Source organism: Doryrhamphus excisus, chromosome 15 (assembly GCF_030265055.1).
Source record: "Doryrhamphus excisus isolate RoL2022-K1 chromosome 15, RoL_Dexc_1.0, whole genome shotgun sequence".
NCBI classification, from domain to species: Eukaryota; Metazoa; Chordata; class Actinopteri; order Syngnathiformes; family Syngnathidae; genus Doryrhamphus; species Doryrhamphus excisus.
The window spans coordinates 2,386,586-2,401,491 of NC_080480.1; the positions used below are offsets into that span (position 1 = coordinate 2,386,586).

The 14,906-nt window shown below is 38.1% G+C and overlaps 2 protein-coding genes across 5 annotated transcripts in view; both read right to left on the bottom strand.

The window, feature by feature from the left end:
• llgl1 (LLGL scribble cell polarity complex component 1) overlaps positions 1 to 10,919 on the bottom strand; it is a 36,092-nt gene extending 25,173 nt beyond the window's left edge. The window contains exons 1-3 of one of the 3 annotated variants that reach the window (XM_058050352.1): positions 10,753 to 10,919; positions 10,560 to 10,652; positions 3,712 to 3,809 (exon numbers count right to left, since the gene is read on the bottom strand). In XM_058050352.1, the coding sequence (XP_057906335.1) occupies positions 3,712 to 3,809; positions 10,560 to 10,640 (179 nt within the window). In that variant the 5' untranslated portion in view covers positions 10,641 to 10,652; positions 10,753 to 10,919. Of the gene's footprint in view, positions 1 to 3,711; positions 3,810 to 10,559 lie in introns of all 3 variants that reach the window. The other 2 variants (XM_058050354.1, XM_058050353.1) reach the window with 2 other exon arrangements.
• Positions 10,920 to 11,326: 407 nt separating this feature from the next.
• myo15aa (myosin XVAa) overlaps positions 11,327 to 14,906 on the bottom strand; it is a 56,735-nt gene continuing 53,155 nt past the window's right edge. For both annotated transcript variants that reach the window (XM_058050348.1, XM_058050347.1), the window contains 2 exons: positions 13,413 to 13,553; positions 11,327 to 13,300 (listed from right to left, as the gene is read on the bottom strand). In XM_058050348.1, the coding sequence (XP_057906331.1) occupies positions 13,199 to 13,300; positions 13,413 to 13,553 (243 nt within the window). In that variant the 3' untranslated portion in view covers positions 11,327 to 13,198. The remainder of the gene's footprint in view (positions 13,301 to 13,412; positions 13,554 to 14,906) is intronic.

Below are 14,906 nucleotides of genomic sequence, written 5' to 3' on the forward strand. Positions count from 1 at the left end.
GACAACTTTGTGGCAAAGTTGTTTGGATTAATAATCCAAGCATTAATTATATCCTAACCTGGATTTCTTTTACTTCTACTACTTACTTAGAGGTAAAACCCCAGAAAAACAAGATCAAAGCAATGTTCCGAATGTAAATATTAGCTCGTCCTCAGGTTATTGGTCACCGGTACAGGTCACAGAGTTTCGCTAACAGGATACCTCAAAACAGTCAACCTTTGCTACAACTTTAAACAACATTATTTGCTTTGTTGTCGTCGTCGTTCATGAAACACAACGTCTGATGTGCTGAGCTACAGACTCGGACTCCAAGTCCTCTCCGTCCTCTCGGTCCCAGAGCACTTCATCCCAAGCAACTGCACTGGTCGTCTTGGAAACCAGTTCAAAAGATCCCTTTATTAAGACTCGACTCAGCAACAAAGCTCTTACTCACCAAAACTACACACACACACACACACACAGGGAGGGGTTAACCCAGGGCACGCATTCCACGACAGGAGACGGGAGTCCTTTAGATCGGCCCCACCACCACCACCACCACCACCACCCCCACACCATCTCATACGCATTGTCCCACTCCCTTCTCCGAGCCCCAATCTGTGGTTACAGCAGAAACTCTCTGCCGTAACATGACTCTGCCTTTGTAAACACGCACACAGCGAGGGAAAGAACGTACGAGAGCGAGACACTGAGCGTGCATGAGAACGAGTAAGGGAGGGAAATCAAGGAATAGTCATGTGACACGGTTTCATATTCTATGTCTTGTAGCGCAAAGCATCATACAGTCCAGGTACGACTATAACTAAAACTAATCAAAACATATCACACATGGCTTGGGGGGGGGGGGGGGGGGGGTGTACTTGACTGTTTGGCTGCTGCAGCTTACAGGAAGTGTGTGTGTGTGTGTGTGTGTGTGTGTGTGAAGGCGCTCAAGCCCATATTATTATTATTTGGAATGGTTGATTAAGTGTGTGGTATTACCTCCAGTCGCTCCAACAACTCAACTGCAGACTATGCACATTTGATTTTTAAACCACACACACACACACACACACACACACGGCATCCATCATTGGCCACGTTGTCTTCCGTCCATTTCGATTATCGTCAAGAATTCCGCTTGGTTGTTCCAAAATAGAAGCCAATGTAATAGGGATCAAATATAAGCTTAAACCGAAGAAGAAGAGTTATGGTATTAAAATGGAACTATGATGCTTTTTTTTTCTACTTTTCTGACCTATAAATGTAGCTGGTATTATTTAGCCGGGAATACTACATCCTAATGGAGGTTTGCGCATTTGGAAGTGAGCCCTGAAAAAAATTTTTTGGGGTGTCTCAAAACGCTCCGTTTGAAAAGGCGGGGTTAAACTGTTCCTTTGTGATGTCACAGCGGGGCGGACGTCCTTATATGGTAGATAGACTTTCTTTATTATTGTCATTGCACAATAACACAGCAGTGAAATCACCAACGAAATGTTGTTGCCTGGCTCCCGTATATTAATAAATAGTAATAATGTTGAGAATAAATAGATGACATCAAATATGAACAACAATATACAGCGTAAACAATAATTTGTAAAAAAAAAATAATAATAATAATTTAAAGTTTTGCGTGTGGGCGGGTACATAGTAGGGAGCACTTTGGGCTTGTGACCAATCACAACGGAGTGGGCATGTACTTTTTTTTCCCCCCCATGCCGCAGCGTTAGGAACAAGCCCCGGGCGTCGTTGCAGGTGGCTGATGTGTTGAAGCTTTTTTGTTTGTTTGTTTGTTTACTAGCGAGTTTGGATCCGTACCAGGCAGGTACATACGAGTAATCTCACCTCATCAATTATTATTATTTTTTTATTTACTGGAGCTATTTTGTTTATGTTATGGTATTTATCAGTAGGACGAATCGTACACCGGTAATGCAGATAACTTTAAAATAATTTGCGTCTACATGTGACGGCATCCGCTGGCCTCAGAATGACTTGTGTTAAAGATTTTCCAGATACCCCGTGTGGACTTTTCATGTGTGCCGACTTTCCACGAAATTCCAAGAGCAGCTGGGAGTCTTAAGAATGAGGAAGACCTGTATCAGTCGTTTGGGAAGAAAAGCGGTGGAGTTATTTCGCCTCCCCTTCTCTTCCGCTTCTATTCTGCATCTCTCCCTTCTATCCATTTCTCCGTCTCCGGATCGCCTGGTACCACCAGCCTACCCCCCCACCCCCACCCCACCCCCGCCTCCTCTCTCTGATGCTGAAAGCTGCATTTCAAAAGAGCTGATTCTCCACTCTAATGCACGTACACACAAACACGCCTTCCCACACACACAGATAAATGTGTGCATGTCGGGCAAACAAGCGTCCAGTTGCCATGAACAGACATTGGCGACATTGCTGATGAATCATGGGAAGTGCCTCTCTGTCGCTTGCACGCTCGCAAAATGAGAAACATGCCAGACAAACAAAACTTTTTTTTTTTAAAGAGTTGATGGTCTGCTAAACTAAAACTCACTTCCTGGTCGACGTGACATCATGATTTTCATGTCATGTGACTTCAACGGCTACCAATCAATCAATCAACCACAAAACCACCAAGTTCTTAAATTCCATGTGGGAAACTACATCCGAGATGAATATGTTGCGTTTGTTTTTCTTATTATTAATGGATGGTATTAGCCACAAGCTAAGTCAGGAATGTGGAATCAAACTATGGGATGGATTGAGTAAGGACCTCAAACAATGAACGACGATGAGCCAATTCATGAAACAATACAAGCAGTTAATGTTTGCTAATAAAATTAATAAAATTAAGTTTTTAAAAAAAATTAAATAAAAAAATAAATTAAAATTAAATAAAACTTAAATAAAATTAAAATAAATTAAAATTATATTAGGAAATCAGGAAGTGAAAAAAAATAAAATTTATAAAATTAAGTCAAAAATTAAATACAACTAAAATAAAATTAAATAAAATTAAAATAAATTAAAATTATATTAGGAAATCAGGAAGTGAACAAATGTAACAGTTACTGATTGTAAAAGTACCAGATGGAGGGGTAGGATTTAATAAGCTTTGCTTCTTCCTACTCCTTTTGGACATGTGGAACTGTGAACTGATTATGGGATGGCACTCAATTGTAATCTGACGCATGTTTAAATGAAATTAAACCATTACCATTACATTTTTTTTACATGAAAATATGACTGTTTTTGAACGCTTCCTGATGAAAAAATTACAAAAATAAAAAACAACAAAAAAAAATCTTAAACTGTATTATGGAAAGCAGGAAGTGAACAAATGTAACAGTTACTGTTTGTAAAAGTACCAGATGGAAGGGGTAGGATTTAATAAGCTTTGCTTCTTCCTACTCCTTTTGGACATGTGGAACTGGGAACTGATTATGGGATGCACTCAATTGTAATCTGATGCATGTTTAAATGAAATTAAACCATTACCAGGACACACCACTCCGGTCTTAGATACAAGAGTGTCCATGTTATCGAGACCAAAAATGTTGAAGACAAATGCGTCTTTGATAACAGTTTATCAGTCCACCATAAGTAGCCTTCCGCTGTGGTTGAGAGCATGTCCACACGGTACACTTATTATTATCACAAGCCTGGAGAAAGTATACTTAGCAGCGTTTATAGCAAACAAACAAGTACTTACAGTACTTTGTAGATTCCTTCCTGGTTGGATGCATCAACCTTGCAAAAGGATACACTTTAATAGCTCCCGCCCTGGTGCCAATAGCCATAAGTTGCAGCTCCGGGTCAAAAGCCAAAGCGCTGGGCTGATGTGGGAATCCGTGCTCCACCGTCTGTGTGAGTGACAAACAGAAAAAGATTTATTAAGTTGCTCCGAATGGTAAGCAAACACAATTAACAGTAGGAGTTGGATGAATACACACACACACACACACACAGCGTATTATTCTACATTTAAATTACAAGCCTACAATGTCTGTCATTTAAAGCAAGAAATAGTGTCCCGCCACAGATTTAACAAAGTCGGACACACCCTTCCATGTCTTGTGTGTGTTTATACACGTCAGGCTGAGTCCGTCTTAAAAAAAAAAAAAAAAAAAAAGGGAGGACACCCTTAATAAAGTTCACAGAGAGTTCCCCCAAAACGGACAGCAAAGCTCTGCAGACCTTTTAGAATTGGATTCACACAATTCATAGTCGGCCATCATGCCCCAGGAAAACAATGACTATAGATCTGGTAAGACAGCGTCTACATCGAGTTTTTTAAAAAGGTTGGCGAAGTGAAGACTTATTTTACCGTAGGAGCCTGGAAATGAACCTTGAAGGGTTTAAGGCAGGGGTCTCAAACATGCGGCCCGTGGGCCAAATGTGGCCCGCAGGACACTAGTTTGAGGCCCCCGCATTGATATGAAAGTTTAATGTTAGTGCGGCCCCGCGCAAGTTTGATATGGATGCTGTATGGTATCATGTACCCGGAAAAAAATGATTACGTTTGATTCATGTTCATGTTAAAGGTTAAATAACTGTTAATAGTTATCCTCCCTATCCGTGTGGAAGTGGTAAGTTTTTGGGTTTGATATGGATGCTGTATGGTATCATGTACCCAGAAAAAATTATTACGTTTGATTAATGTTCATGTTAAAGGTTAAATAACTGTTAATAGTTATCCTCCCTATCCGTGTGGAAGTGGTAAGTTTTTGGGTTTGATATGGATGCTGTATGGTATCATGTACCCGGAAAAAATTATTACGTTTGATTAATGTTCATGTTAAAGGTTAAATAACTGTTAATAGTTATCCTCCCTATCCGTGTGGAAGTGGTAAGTTTTTGGGTTTGATATGGATGCTGTATGGTATCATGTACCCAGGAAAAAATTATTACGTTTGATTAATGTTCATGTTAAAGGTTAAATAACTGTTAATAGTTATCCTCCCTATCCGTGTGGAAGTGGTAAGTTTTTGGGTTTGATATGGATGCTGTATGGTATCATGTACCCGGAAAAAAATGATTACGTTTGATTCATGTTCATGTTAAAGGTTAAATAACTGTTAATAGTTATCCTCCCTATCCGTGTGGAAGTGGTAAGTTTTTGGGTTTGATATGGATGCTGTATGGTATCATGTACCCAGGAAAAAATTATTACGTTTGATTAATGTTCATGTTAAAGGTTAAATAACTGTTAATAGTTATCCTCCCTATCCGTGTGGAAGTGGTAAGTTTTTGGGTTTGATATGGATGCTGTATGGTATCATGTACCCAGGAAAAAATTATTACGTTTGATTAATGTTCATGTTAAAGGTTAAATAACTGTTAATAGTTATCCTCCCTATCCGTGTGGAAGTGGTAAGTTTTTGGGTTTGATATGGATGCTGTATGGTATCATGTACCCGGAAAAAAATGATTACGTTTGATTCATGTTCATGTTAAAGGTTAAATAACTGTTAATAGTTATCCTCCCTATCCATGTGGAAGTGGTAAGTTTTTGGGTTTGATATGGATGCTGTATGGTATCATGTACCCAGAAAAAATGATTACGTTTGATTAATGTTCATGTTAAAGGTTAAATAACTGTTAATAGTTATCCTCCCTATCCGTGTGGAAGTGGTAAGTTTTTGGGTTTGATATGGATGCTGTATGGTATCATGTACCCGGAAAAAAATGATTACGTTTGATTCATGTTCATGTTAAAGGTTAAATAACTGTTAATAGTTATCCTCCCTATCCGTGTGGAAGTGGTAAGTTTTTGGGTTTGATATGGATGCTGTATGGTATCATGTACCCGGAAAAAAATGATTACGTTTGATTCATGTTCATGTTAAAGGTTAAATAACTTAATAGTTATCCTCCCTATCCGTGTGGAAGTGGTAAGTTTTTGGGTTTGATATGGATGCTGTATGGTATCATGTACCCAGGAAAAAAATATTACATTTGATTAATGTTCATGTTAAAGGTTAAATAACTGTTAATAGTTATCCTCCCTATCCGTGTGGAAGTGGTAAGTTTTTGGGTTTGATATGGATGCTGTATGGTATCATGTACCCGGAAAAAAAATGATTACGTTTGATTCATGTTCATGTTAAAGGTTAAATAACTGTTAGTTATCCTCCCTATCCGTGTGGAAGTGGTAAGTTTTTGGGTTTGATATGGATGCTGTATGGTATCATGTACCCAGAAAAAATTATTACGTTTGATTAATGTTCATGTTAAAGGTTAAATAACTGTTAATAGTTATCCTCCCTATCCGTGTGGAAGTGGTAAGTTTTTGGGTTTGATATGGATGCTGTATGGTATCATGTACCCAGGAAAAAAATATTACATTTGATTAATGTTCATGTTAAAGGTTAAATAACTGTTAATAGTTATCCTCCCTATCCGTGTGGAAGTGGTAAGTTTTGGGGCTATTTAAGTTTAAAGGAAATAACTTGAAGGCTACCGTTCAGGTCGCTAGCTCTCTAGTTTGCGAGTTAGCATGTGTCTCAAGACCCTGCAGTTGCGCAATATGTTGTAAATTAAAAAAAAAACAACTATATGTGGTTTCTTAAGTTTTTATTATTTGCTGTTTTATTATTATTATTATTATTATTATTATTATATTTATTTATTACTGATTGATTGATTTTCTTTGCGTTTTTTTGTTGTTTTTTTGGAAAACCTGATGCGGCCCAGCCTCACCCAGACCCGAGCTCCAGTGGCCCCCCAAGTAAATTGAGTTTGAGACCCCTGGTTTAAGGGGTTGACCACACATGCACTCACAAAAGTAACACTCCCGTTGAGAGACCACCTCAGTGATGGTTGTGGCAGCTGCTGTTGCATTTGTTTTCACAGTGCAAAACAACACTTTCAGGACTAGGAACGTGACAAACAATTCATAATCCATACTGAAAGATGTGATTTTATGTTGTGTTTGTGCCAATATCGAGCATCCCGAGTGAAAAACTTTCAAAATGCCATATTTTAACAACAAATCTTCATTTTTGTACAGAGAAATTAATTAAAAATATCCACGTCAATGTGTGCGCCTAACTGCATCATAAGCTCAATTCAATAAATCATTGTGGCCACTAGATGTCGCCAAAAAACACATTTATCCCCCTGGAAGACAACACATGTTAAATTATATACAGTATTTTGATATACGTCCCACTTACTTATAAGTCATCTATAAATATGATATAGTCTGGCATCCATGGTAAGTATATTACATGTAGCAACAGAACCAATGTTGTAATAACTGCTCAGCATGAATGCAGCTGATTGGATACGACAGCACAGCAAATATAACAAGCATAAGAATCACAACAAAAAACATTTTTAAGTGCATGCAGAGGTAGATGCCATTTTGTATGAATAATAAATATATCACTAGGTTGCCTACAGCCACATTACTCGACCGGGTGCTATTTACCGAGACCCTCAGCAGTTGGGGTGTCACGAGATGATACATAAACATTCATTTTAAGAAAACTACAATGAAAAAAACATAAAATTACAATATATTGATAACATTCTTCTGCACCCTGTGTGTATGCTACCGGCCCCGCCTCCACTCATTGGCACAAAGAGACTGTATGACTGTATGAAGTGTTGGACGTTGAAGTTAAGCTAAGTTAAAATAGCTCAGTTCAGTGAGAGTCAAGAATGGTTGCTTTTTTTTGTATATCGTTTGTACACAGACCTTATAAACAACAAAAACGATATTGTCGGCCATTTTGTACAACAAACAAACATCGATTGGATTCTACCTGGTTAGTTCTTGGGTAAAAGTTCTTACATTTTTAGAATATACCACTTTCATTTATATTCAAGTATACAAAAGTGAGTTTTATTTGAGTAGTGTGCATCTTTAAATGTCAATACACTTTAAATGGAACACTGTGCTCTACTTTGGCGAGTGACACGCTGTACAAACTAGACTAGCACGGGTTCAAGGCTGCTGGTTTGTTTTTGTTTTTTTGCTCAGTATATTGTATTCACCGAGACGACCTACCGGTGAAATTCAATATGCATGACAATCAGTACATTCCAGGCATCAGAATGGGGTGCTGCAACCCCATCAGTATGGGGATGGGAGCAGTGAGTCTTGAAGAACTTAGCACTGTAAGCTAACCAGCCTGGTTGAGTGTTAAAAAAAAAAAAAAGTTGTAAAACTTTATTTTTCTAAGTGTTTTATAGATGCCACAGTTATCTGAACCCCGACACTCTTGCACCCACAAACCCCAGATGTCTGAAGTCAGCAAATATTTGTTTGCACAAAGTGTGCAGCGCCACACACACACACACACACACACACACACACGCTAGGACTACATTACAAAGCCATAGCATTTCAGTATGTGGAATCAAACTATGGAATGGATTGAGTAAGACCCTTGAACAATGCACAACGATGAGCCAATTCAAGAAACAATACAAGCAGTTGATGTTTGCTAAATACAAGGATTATGTCATTGTATGGTCATATCACCTCGTACTTTGGTACGTGACAAAAAATTAAAATAAATTAATAAAAATTAATAAAAGTAAAAAAAATTAAATTAAATAAAGCTCAAATAAATGTAAATTATATTAGGAAAGCAGGAAGTGAATAAATGTAACAAATGTTTTTGGGAAAAAAAATACAAAATTCAAAAATTCGAAAAAAAAACAAACAAAAAAAACCTTAAACTGTATTATGGAAAGCAGGAAGTGAACAAATGTAACAGTTACCAATTGTAAAAGTACCAGATGGAGGGGTAGGATTTAATAAACTTTGCTTCTTCCTACTCCTTTTGGACATGTGGAACTGGGAACTGATTATGGGATGCACTCAATTGTAATCTGACGCATGTTTAAATGAAATTAAACCATTACCATTACATTTTTTACATGAAAATATGACTGTTTTTGAACGCTTCCTGATGAAAAAATTACAAAATTTAAAAAAAACAACACAAAAAAACCCTAAACTGTATTATGGAAAGCAGGAAGTGAACAAATGTAACAGTTACTGACTGTTAAAGTACCAGATGGAGGGGTAGGATTTAATAAACTTTGCTTCTTCCTACTCCTTTTGGACATGTGGAACTGGGAACTGATTATGGGATGCACTCAATTGTAATCTGACGCATGTTTAAATGAAATTAAACCATTACCATTACATTTTTTTTACATGAAAATATGACTGTTTTTGAACGCTTCCTGATGAAAAAATTACAAAAATAAAAAACTGTATTATGGAAAGCAGGAAGTGAACAAATATAACAGTTACTGTTTGTAAAAGTCCCAGATGGAGCGGTAGGATTTAATAAGCTTTGCTTCTTCCTACTCCTTTTGGACATGTGGAACTGGGAACTGATTATGGGATGCACTCAATTGTAATCTGACGCATGTTTAAATGAAATTAAACCATTACCATTAAATTTTTTACATGAAAATATGACTGTTTTTGAACGCTTCCTGATGAAAAAATTACAAAATTTAAAAAAAACAACACAAAAAAACCCTAAACTGTATTATGGAAAGCAGGAAGTGAACAAATGTAACAGTTACTGACTGTTAAAGTACCAGATGGAGGGGTAGGATTTAATAAGCTTTGCTTCTTCCTACTCCTTTTGGACATGTGGAACTGGGAACTGATTATGGGATGCATTCAATTGTAATCTGACGCATGTTTAAATGAAATTAAACCATTACCATTACATTTTTTTACATGAAAATATGACTGTTTTTGAACGCTTCCTGATGAAAAAATTACAAAATTAAAAAAAAAAACACAAAAAAACCTTAAACTGTATTATGGAAAGCAGGAAGTGAACAAATGTAACAGTTACTGATTGTAAAAGTACCAGATGGAGGGGTAGGATTTAATAAGCTTTGCTTCTTCCTACTCCTTTTGGACATGTGGAACTGGGAACTGATTATGGGATGCACTCAATTGTAATCTGACGCATGTTTAAATGAAATTAAACCATTACCATTACATTTTTTTTACATGAAAATATGACTGTTTTTGAACGCTTCCTGATGAAAAAATTACAAAATTTAAAAAAAACAACACAAAAAAAACCCTAAACTGTATTATGGAAAGCAGGAAGTGAACAAATGTAACAGTTACTGATTGTAAAAGTACCAGATGGAGGGGTAGGATTTAATAAGCTTTGCTTCTTCCTACTCCTTTTGGACATGTGGAACTGGGAACTGATTATGGGATGCATTCAATTGTAATCTGATGCATGTTCAAAAGAAATTAAACCATCACCATTACCAAACATATACATTAATATGTTGAATAAAACTGATGCATCACAGTTTACTAATCTTGCTAATCTGCAATCGTGATGATAATCCTAATCACTCCTGGTTGTTATGGAACGCGGGCCTTTGACTAATTAACACAGCCGAGCAAACAACTAAGTTCTCCAGAAAGGTTCCTCCTTGCATCCCAGAACGTCCACTATGGTACTTTGTGCTGGTTTTTAATGAAAAAGCCATAAAAAAGAGACACAGAAAGGCCGCTCGTGTCCTTTAAATGAAGACTTGAAGCTCATTAGGTGGAGTTTAGAGAAACGGCGGAGGAGGAGACCTTCTGGTTTCCGTTACTTTACCTTGTTGAAGGCGAAGAGCTCCTGTTTTATCTTCTCCCTCTGCGGGTCGGTGCCCTGCCGACGAAACCGAAACTTCATCATCTCGAAGCCGGGCTGAAGAGGCACAAGTGACGGGAAGCAGGAGCGGGTTATCGCCCGGGCGGCGGCGACGGCGGCGTCGCTGGAAGAAGCTAAACTAGCTTACTTAGCTTACCGGCTAGCCCATGCAGGCTGCGACGCTACTGCGGGGGGGGAAGCGCTTCGCCTCCTTTCTGTATCCCTTCTGACTGGACTCGACTCGGGTCGGGGATGGGGGTTCAAGCGGACCCCATTGTTGTCAACCAATGGCAGCGACCAAATCTGTGAGCAATTACTCAGAGACGCCCACATAGCCGAGAGCTCTGCGTGGGGATGTTGGGTTTGTAGCACAGGGCGACCCGGATTTACGTCTCAACTACACCCACATCCATGTGGGCGGGGAAACGGCGAGTCCTTTAAAATAAATCAAGCCATCATAAGCTAAATAGCCATCGGTGGCGTTTATGGTGGCGATACAAGCTGTGTATATATTGTATTATTTAATTTCTTATTACATTATCGCTTCTTAAAATGATTTCGTACCAATTTATCGGTTACTTTTGTGTCAAATTGTAAGTAGAGTGCCAAAATGTAGACAAACAAAGTTAGATATGTACTAAATATAACTATGAAACTCAAAAATCCTGATTAAAAGCACCACGTTAATACTTCTATTCATCTGAAAGGGAACCTTTGAAGGTCTGTTTTTTAAGTTTTAATGAATTCACAAACTTATTCTATACAACACTTATTTACAGTCACATTTTACATAGAAATATTGTGTGCAAATTGTCAAATGTTGACAAAATATGCATTCTGATATGTGCCTTGCAAGAAAAAACAATTTTCTTTCCAATCTGATCTGGTAAAGCAACTTAATGTAACTATTGGATGGTTTTCAACCCCCATGCATACACATATTGTATATAAAAACACTTGGAATGCATTCTACACACTCCATACTCATCTTTGCAAGGGTAAACTCCGCAGGAAACAACAGTTGGCAGCGACCGCAGCAGAGATCTTAAAAGCGGAGCTTCTGAAATGCAAGTCAAAGCATTCTATTCACCAGAAAAGGAATCCCTACTCATCCTAATCCCTGACAAATCGAGCATGGAAAAACAGGAACTCGAGTAAAAAGGCCGTGGGTCCAACCTGTGTCAAGAACATTCATTCAAGCCTGACAATACGATCTCACTTCCACTTTTGACTCGCGTTGCCTCACAGCAGCACCATGGACGTTTGACTCACTAGTGTGTGACCATGAGTGGAACAGTGCAGGGTGTTCTATCATCATGTACGTACCGAGAAAGGAGGGAATTGGATACAGTATGTCTTCTCAAGGGTCTATACTATGGAAATGAAACCTACTTTAGAGTAGTCAGTGTGCAGCTGGTATAGCAGTGGAGATTTGGAGGCAGTGGAGGCTGCAGACAAGAAAAAAAAATTACAAAAAAAAAAAAATCAAAATTAAAAAAAAACAGCGTGCTATACAAGCTGCAGACACTTTTGTCATGAGGGTACTATAAAAAAATAAAAATAAAAAACATAGGAGTAATACAAAAAAAATTAAAATGAAAAAAAACAGCGTGCTATACAAGCTACAGACAGCTGTCATGGGGGTACTACAGAAAAATAAAAATTAAAAAAAATGGGGCTACTACAAAAAAAATTCTAACTGAAAAAAAAAAACAGCGTGCACTTTTGTCATGGGGGTACTACAAAAAAAAACAAAAAAAAACAACATGCTATAGAAGCTACAGACACTTGTCATGGGGGTATTACAAAAAAATAAAAATAAAAAAACAGCGTGCTATACAAGCTACAGACAATTGTCATGAGGGTACTACAAAAAAATTTAAAAAAAATCATAGGGGTAATACAAAAAAAATAAAAATGAAAAAAAAAACAGCGTGCTATACAAGCTACAGATACTTGTCATGGGGGTACTACAAAAAATATAAATAAAAATGGAAAAAAAAAACAGCGTGCTATACAAGCTACAGACAGTTGTCATGGGGGTACTACAAAAAATAAAAATGAAAAAAAATGGGGCTACTTTCGAAAAAAAATCGAAGTGAAAAAAAACAGCGTGCACTTTTGTCATGGGGGTACTACAAAAAATAAAATGAAAAAAAATGGGGGTACTACAAAAAAATAAAAATGAAAAAAATGGGGGTACTACAAAAAAATAAAAATGAAAAAAATGGGGGTACTACAAAAAAAAGAAAAAAAAACAATATACTATACAAGCTAGACTCTTGTCATGGGGGTACTACAAAAAATGAAAAAAAAAAATACAACACCGTGCTATACAAGCTGCAGACACTTCTGTCATGGGGGTACTACAAAAAAATAATCAAACTGGAAAAAAAAAAAAAACTGCATGACCACCTTGTGGTGAAAGCATGACACAGAGTTACGCAGTGTGCATGAACGCCTCGACTCAAGCTGTGAGAATTGGGAGTATGGGTACTGAAATGTGAGAATGTTTGTGAGATACCGTGTACATTTGATCCATAGCCAGGTGAGACGCGTGTACTAATACACCGTGTGTGTGTGTGTACTCTATGGTACGTCTACTACAGTAGGGTTATTTCACTTGGTGGCAACGTGAGTCTCTTCTCTCTGACCGACAGCATGTTCTCCATGTGCATGGCGACCACTCGACAAAGCTCCAAACCCTGGAAAAAACACACAACTAATTGTGAGTAACAATATAATAATAATAATAATAATAATAATAACAATACATACACACAATTGTGCAAGACATCGCACACTTAAAACTCTCACCTGCTCCAGTTGAAGCTGTGTGACTCGCTGGCTGAGCAGGTCTCCAATCAAGAGCTCTACATACGGGTAACTGGAGCCTGAAGTGGGCCTCTGGGTCCGGGTCGACTGGATCTCTTTTAAAGGGAAACGCATCATGGCCTCCTGGTCAAAGACACACACACACACACACACACACACACAAATAATGTGCGTGGGAAACAAGATTGACGCGCTAACCACTTGACCGCTGTGCAGCCCTAATCAATTACAATTTTAGAATATTGAATTATGGGCTGCACGGTGCTTAAGTGTTTAGCACGCAGGCCTCACAGCTAGGAGACCCGAGTTCAATTCCACTCTCGGCCATCTCTGTGCGGAGTTTGCACGTTCTCTCCGTGCATGCGTGGGTTTTCCGGTTTCTTCCCACATTCCGACTCCAAATTGTCCATAGGTATGAATATATGTCTATATGTGCCCTGTGATTGGCTGGCCACCAGTCCAAGAGAGCTGGGATAGGCTCCAGCACCCCCCCCCCCCACGACCCTCGTGAGGAAACGCGGTAGAAAATTAATGAACTTAAGAAGCCAAAAACGTACCACTTCCACACGGGATGAGGAGATACAGTAGGTCCCCTTTTAGGTAATTTAATGTCTCAATGTTATGTTTTTGTGTTGTTGCTGCCACCTAGTGACCAGAATATGACATGGCAACATTTTTAAGGCACACTGAATATTGTGTCCCATGGCTATATAAACATGGAACCTAGCAAAAAAAAAGGACAGGAGGAGGATAAGCGATAGGAAATGAATGAATGTTTGAATCATTTAGCATCATGGAGCTTTTTGTCAAAATGTTAGAAATATAAAGTATAAAGATATCATTTTTCCAATTAATTTGAATTTGTAGTTGTGTTACAACACCCCCTTGTGGACAGCTAGTGTTACTGCATCTTCAAACCAAACGATAGGAAGAAATTCCACTGCAATCCTCATGGTGCGCATGACAATGAGAATAGCAGAATGAGGTCAGCGTTATTTGGGACAGTTTGAGGTGACACCATAGCGCTCCCATGTATAAACAATCTAGTGGGGACGGGGGGGGGGGTCTGGTTCCTGTGAGAGGTTCATGGTCCATCTTGTTTAGAATCCCTTTAACCCTTAGATGCATGAGTGACTGGACAACTACACTCTTCCATAAGTGGGTCAAAAATCACCCATACTAGAATCAATACGTTTTTATGCCAATTTTGCCATTTTGGTTAGGAATAATCACTTGTATGATATTTAGTATTATATTTAGGAGTTGATAAGTTGATAAGAATCAAAGGTTCCTATTGGATTCCATAGAAAATTCCATTAAAAAATGCATGCAGGTAGTAACACAAAAACAAAAAAATCTTAAAATGTACAAAATGTGAATGGCATGATATCAAAAACATGTTTTTTGAGGAATATCTGGAATATGAAATGATAAAAAAAAATTTCATTACGAAGACATTTCAAGAAAACAACATGA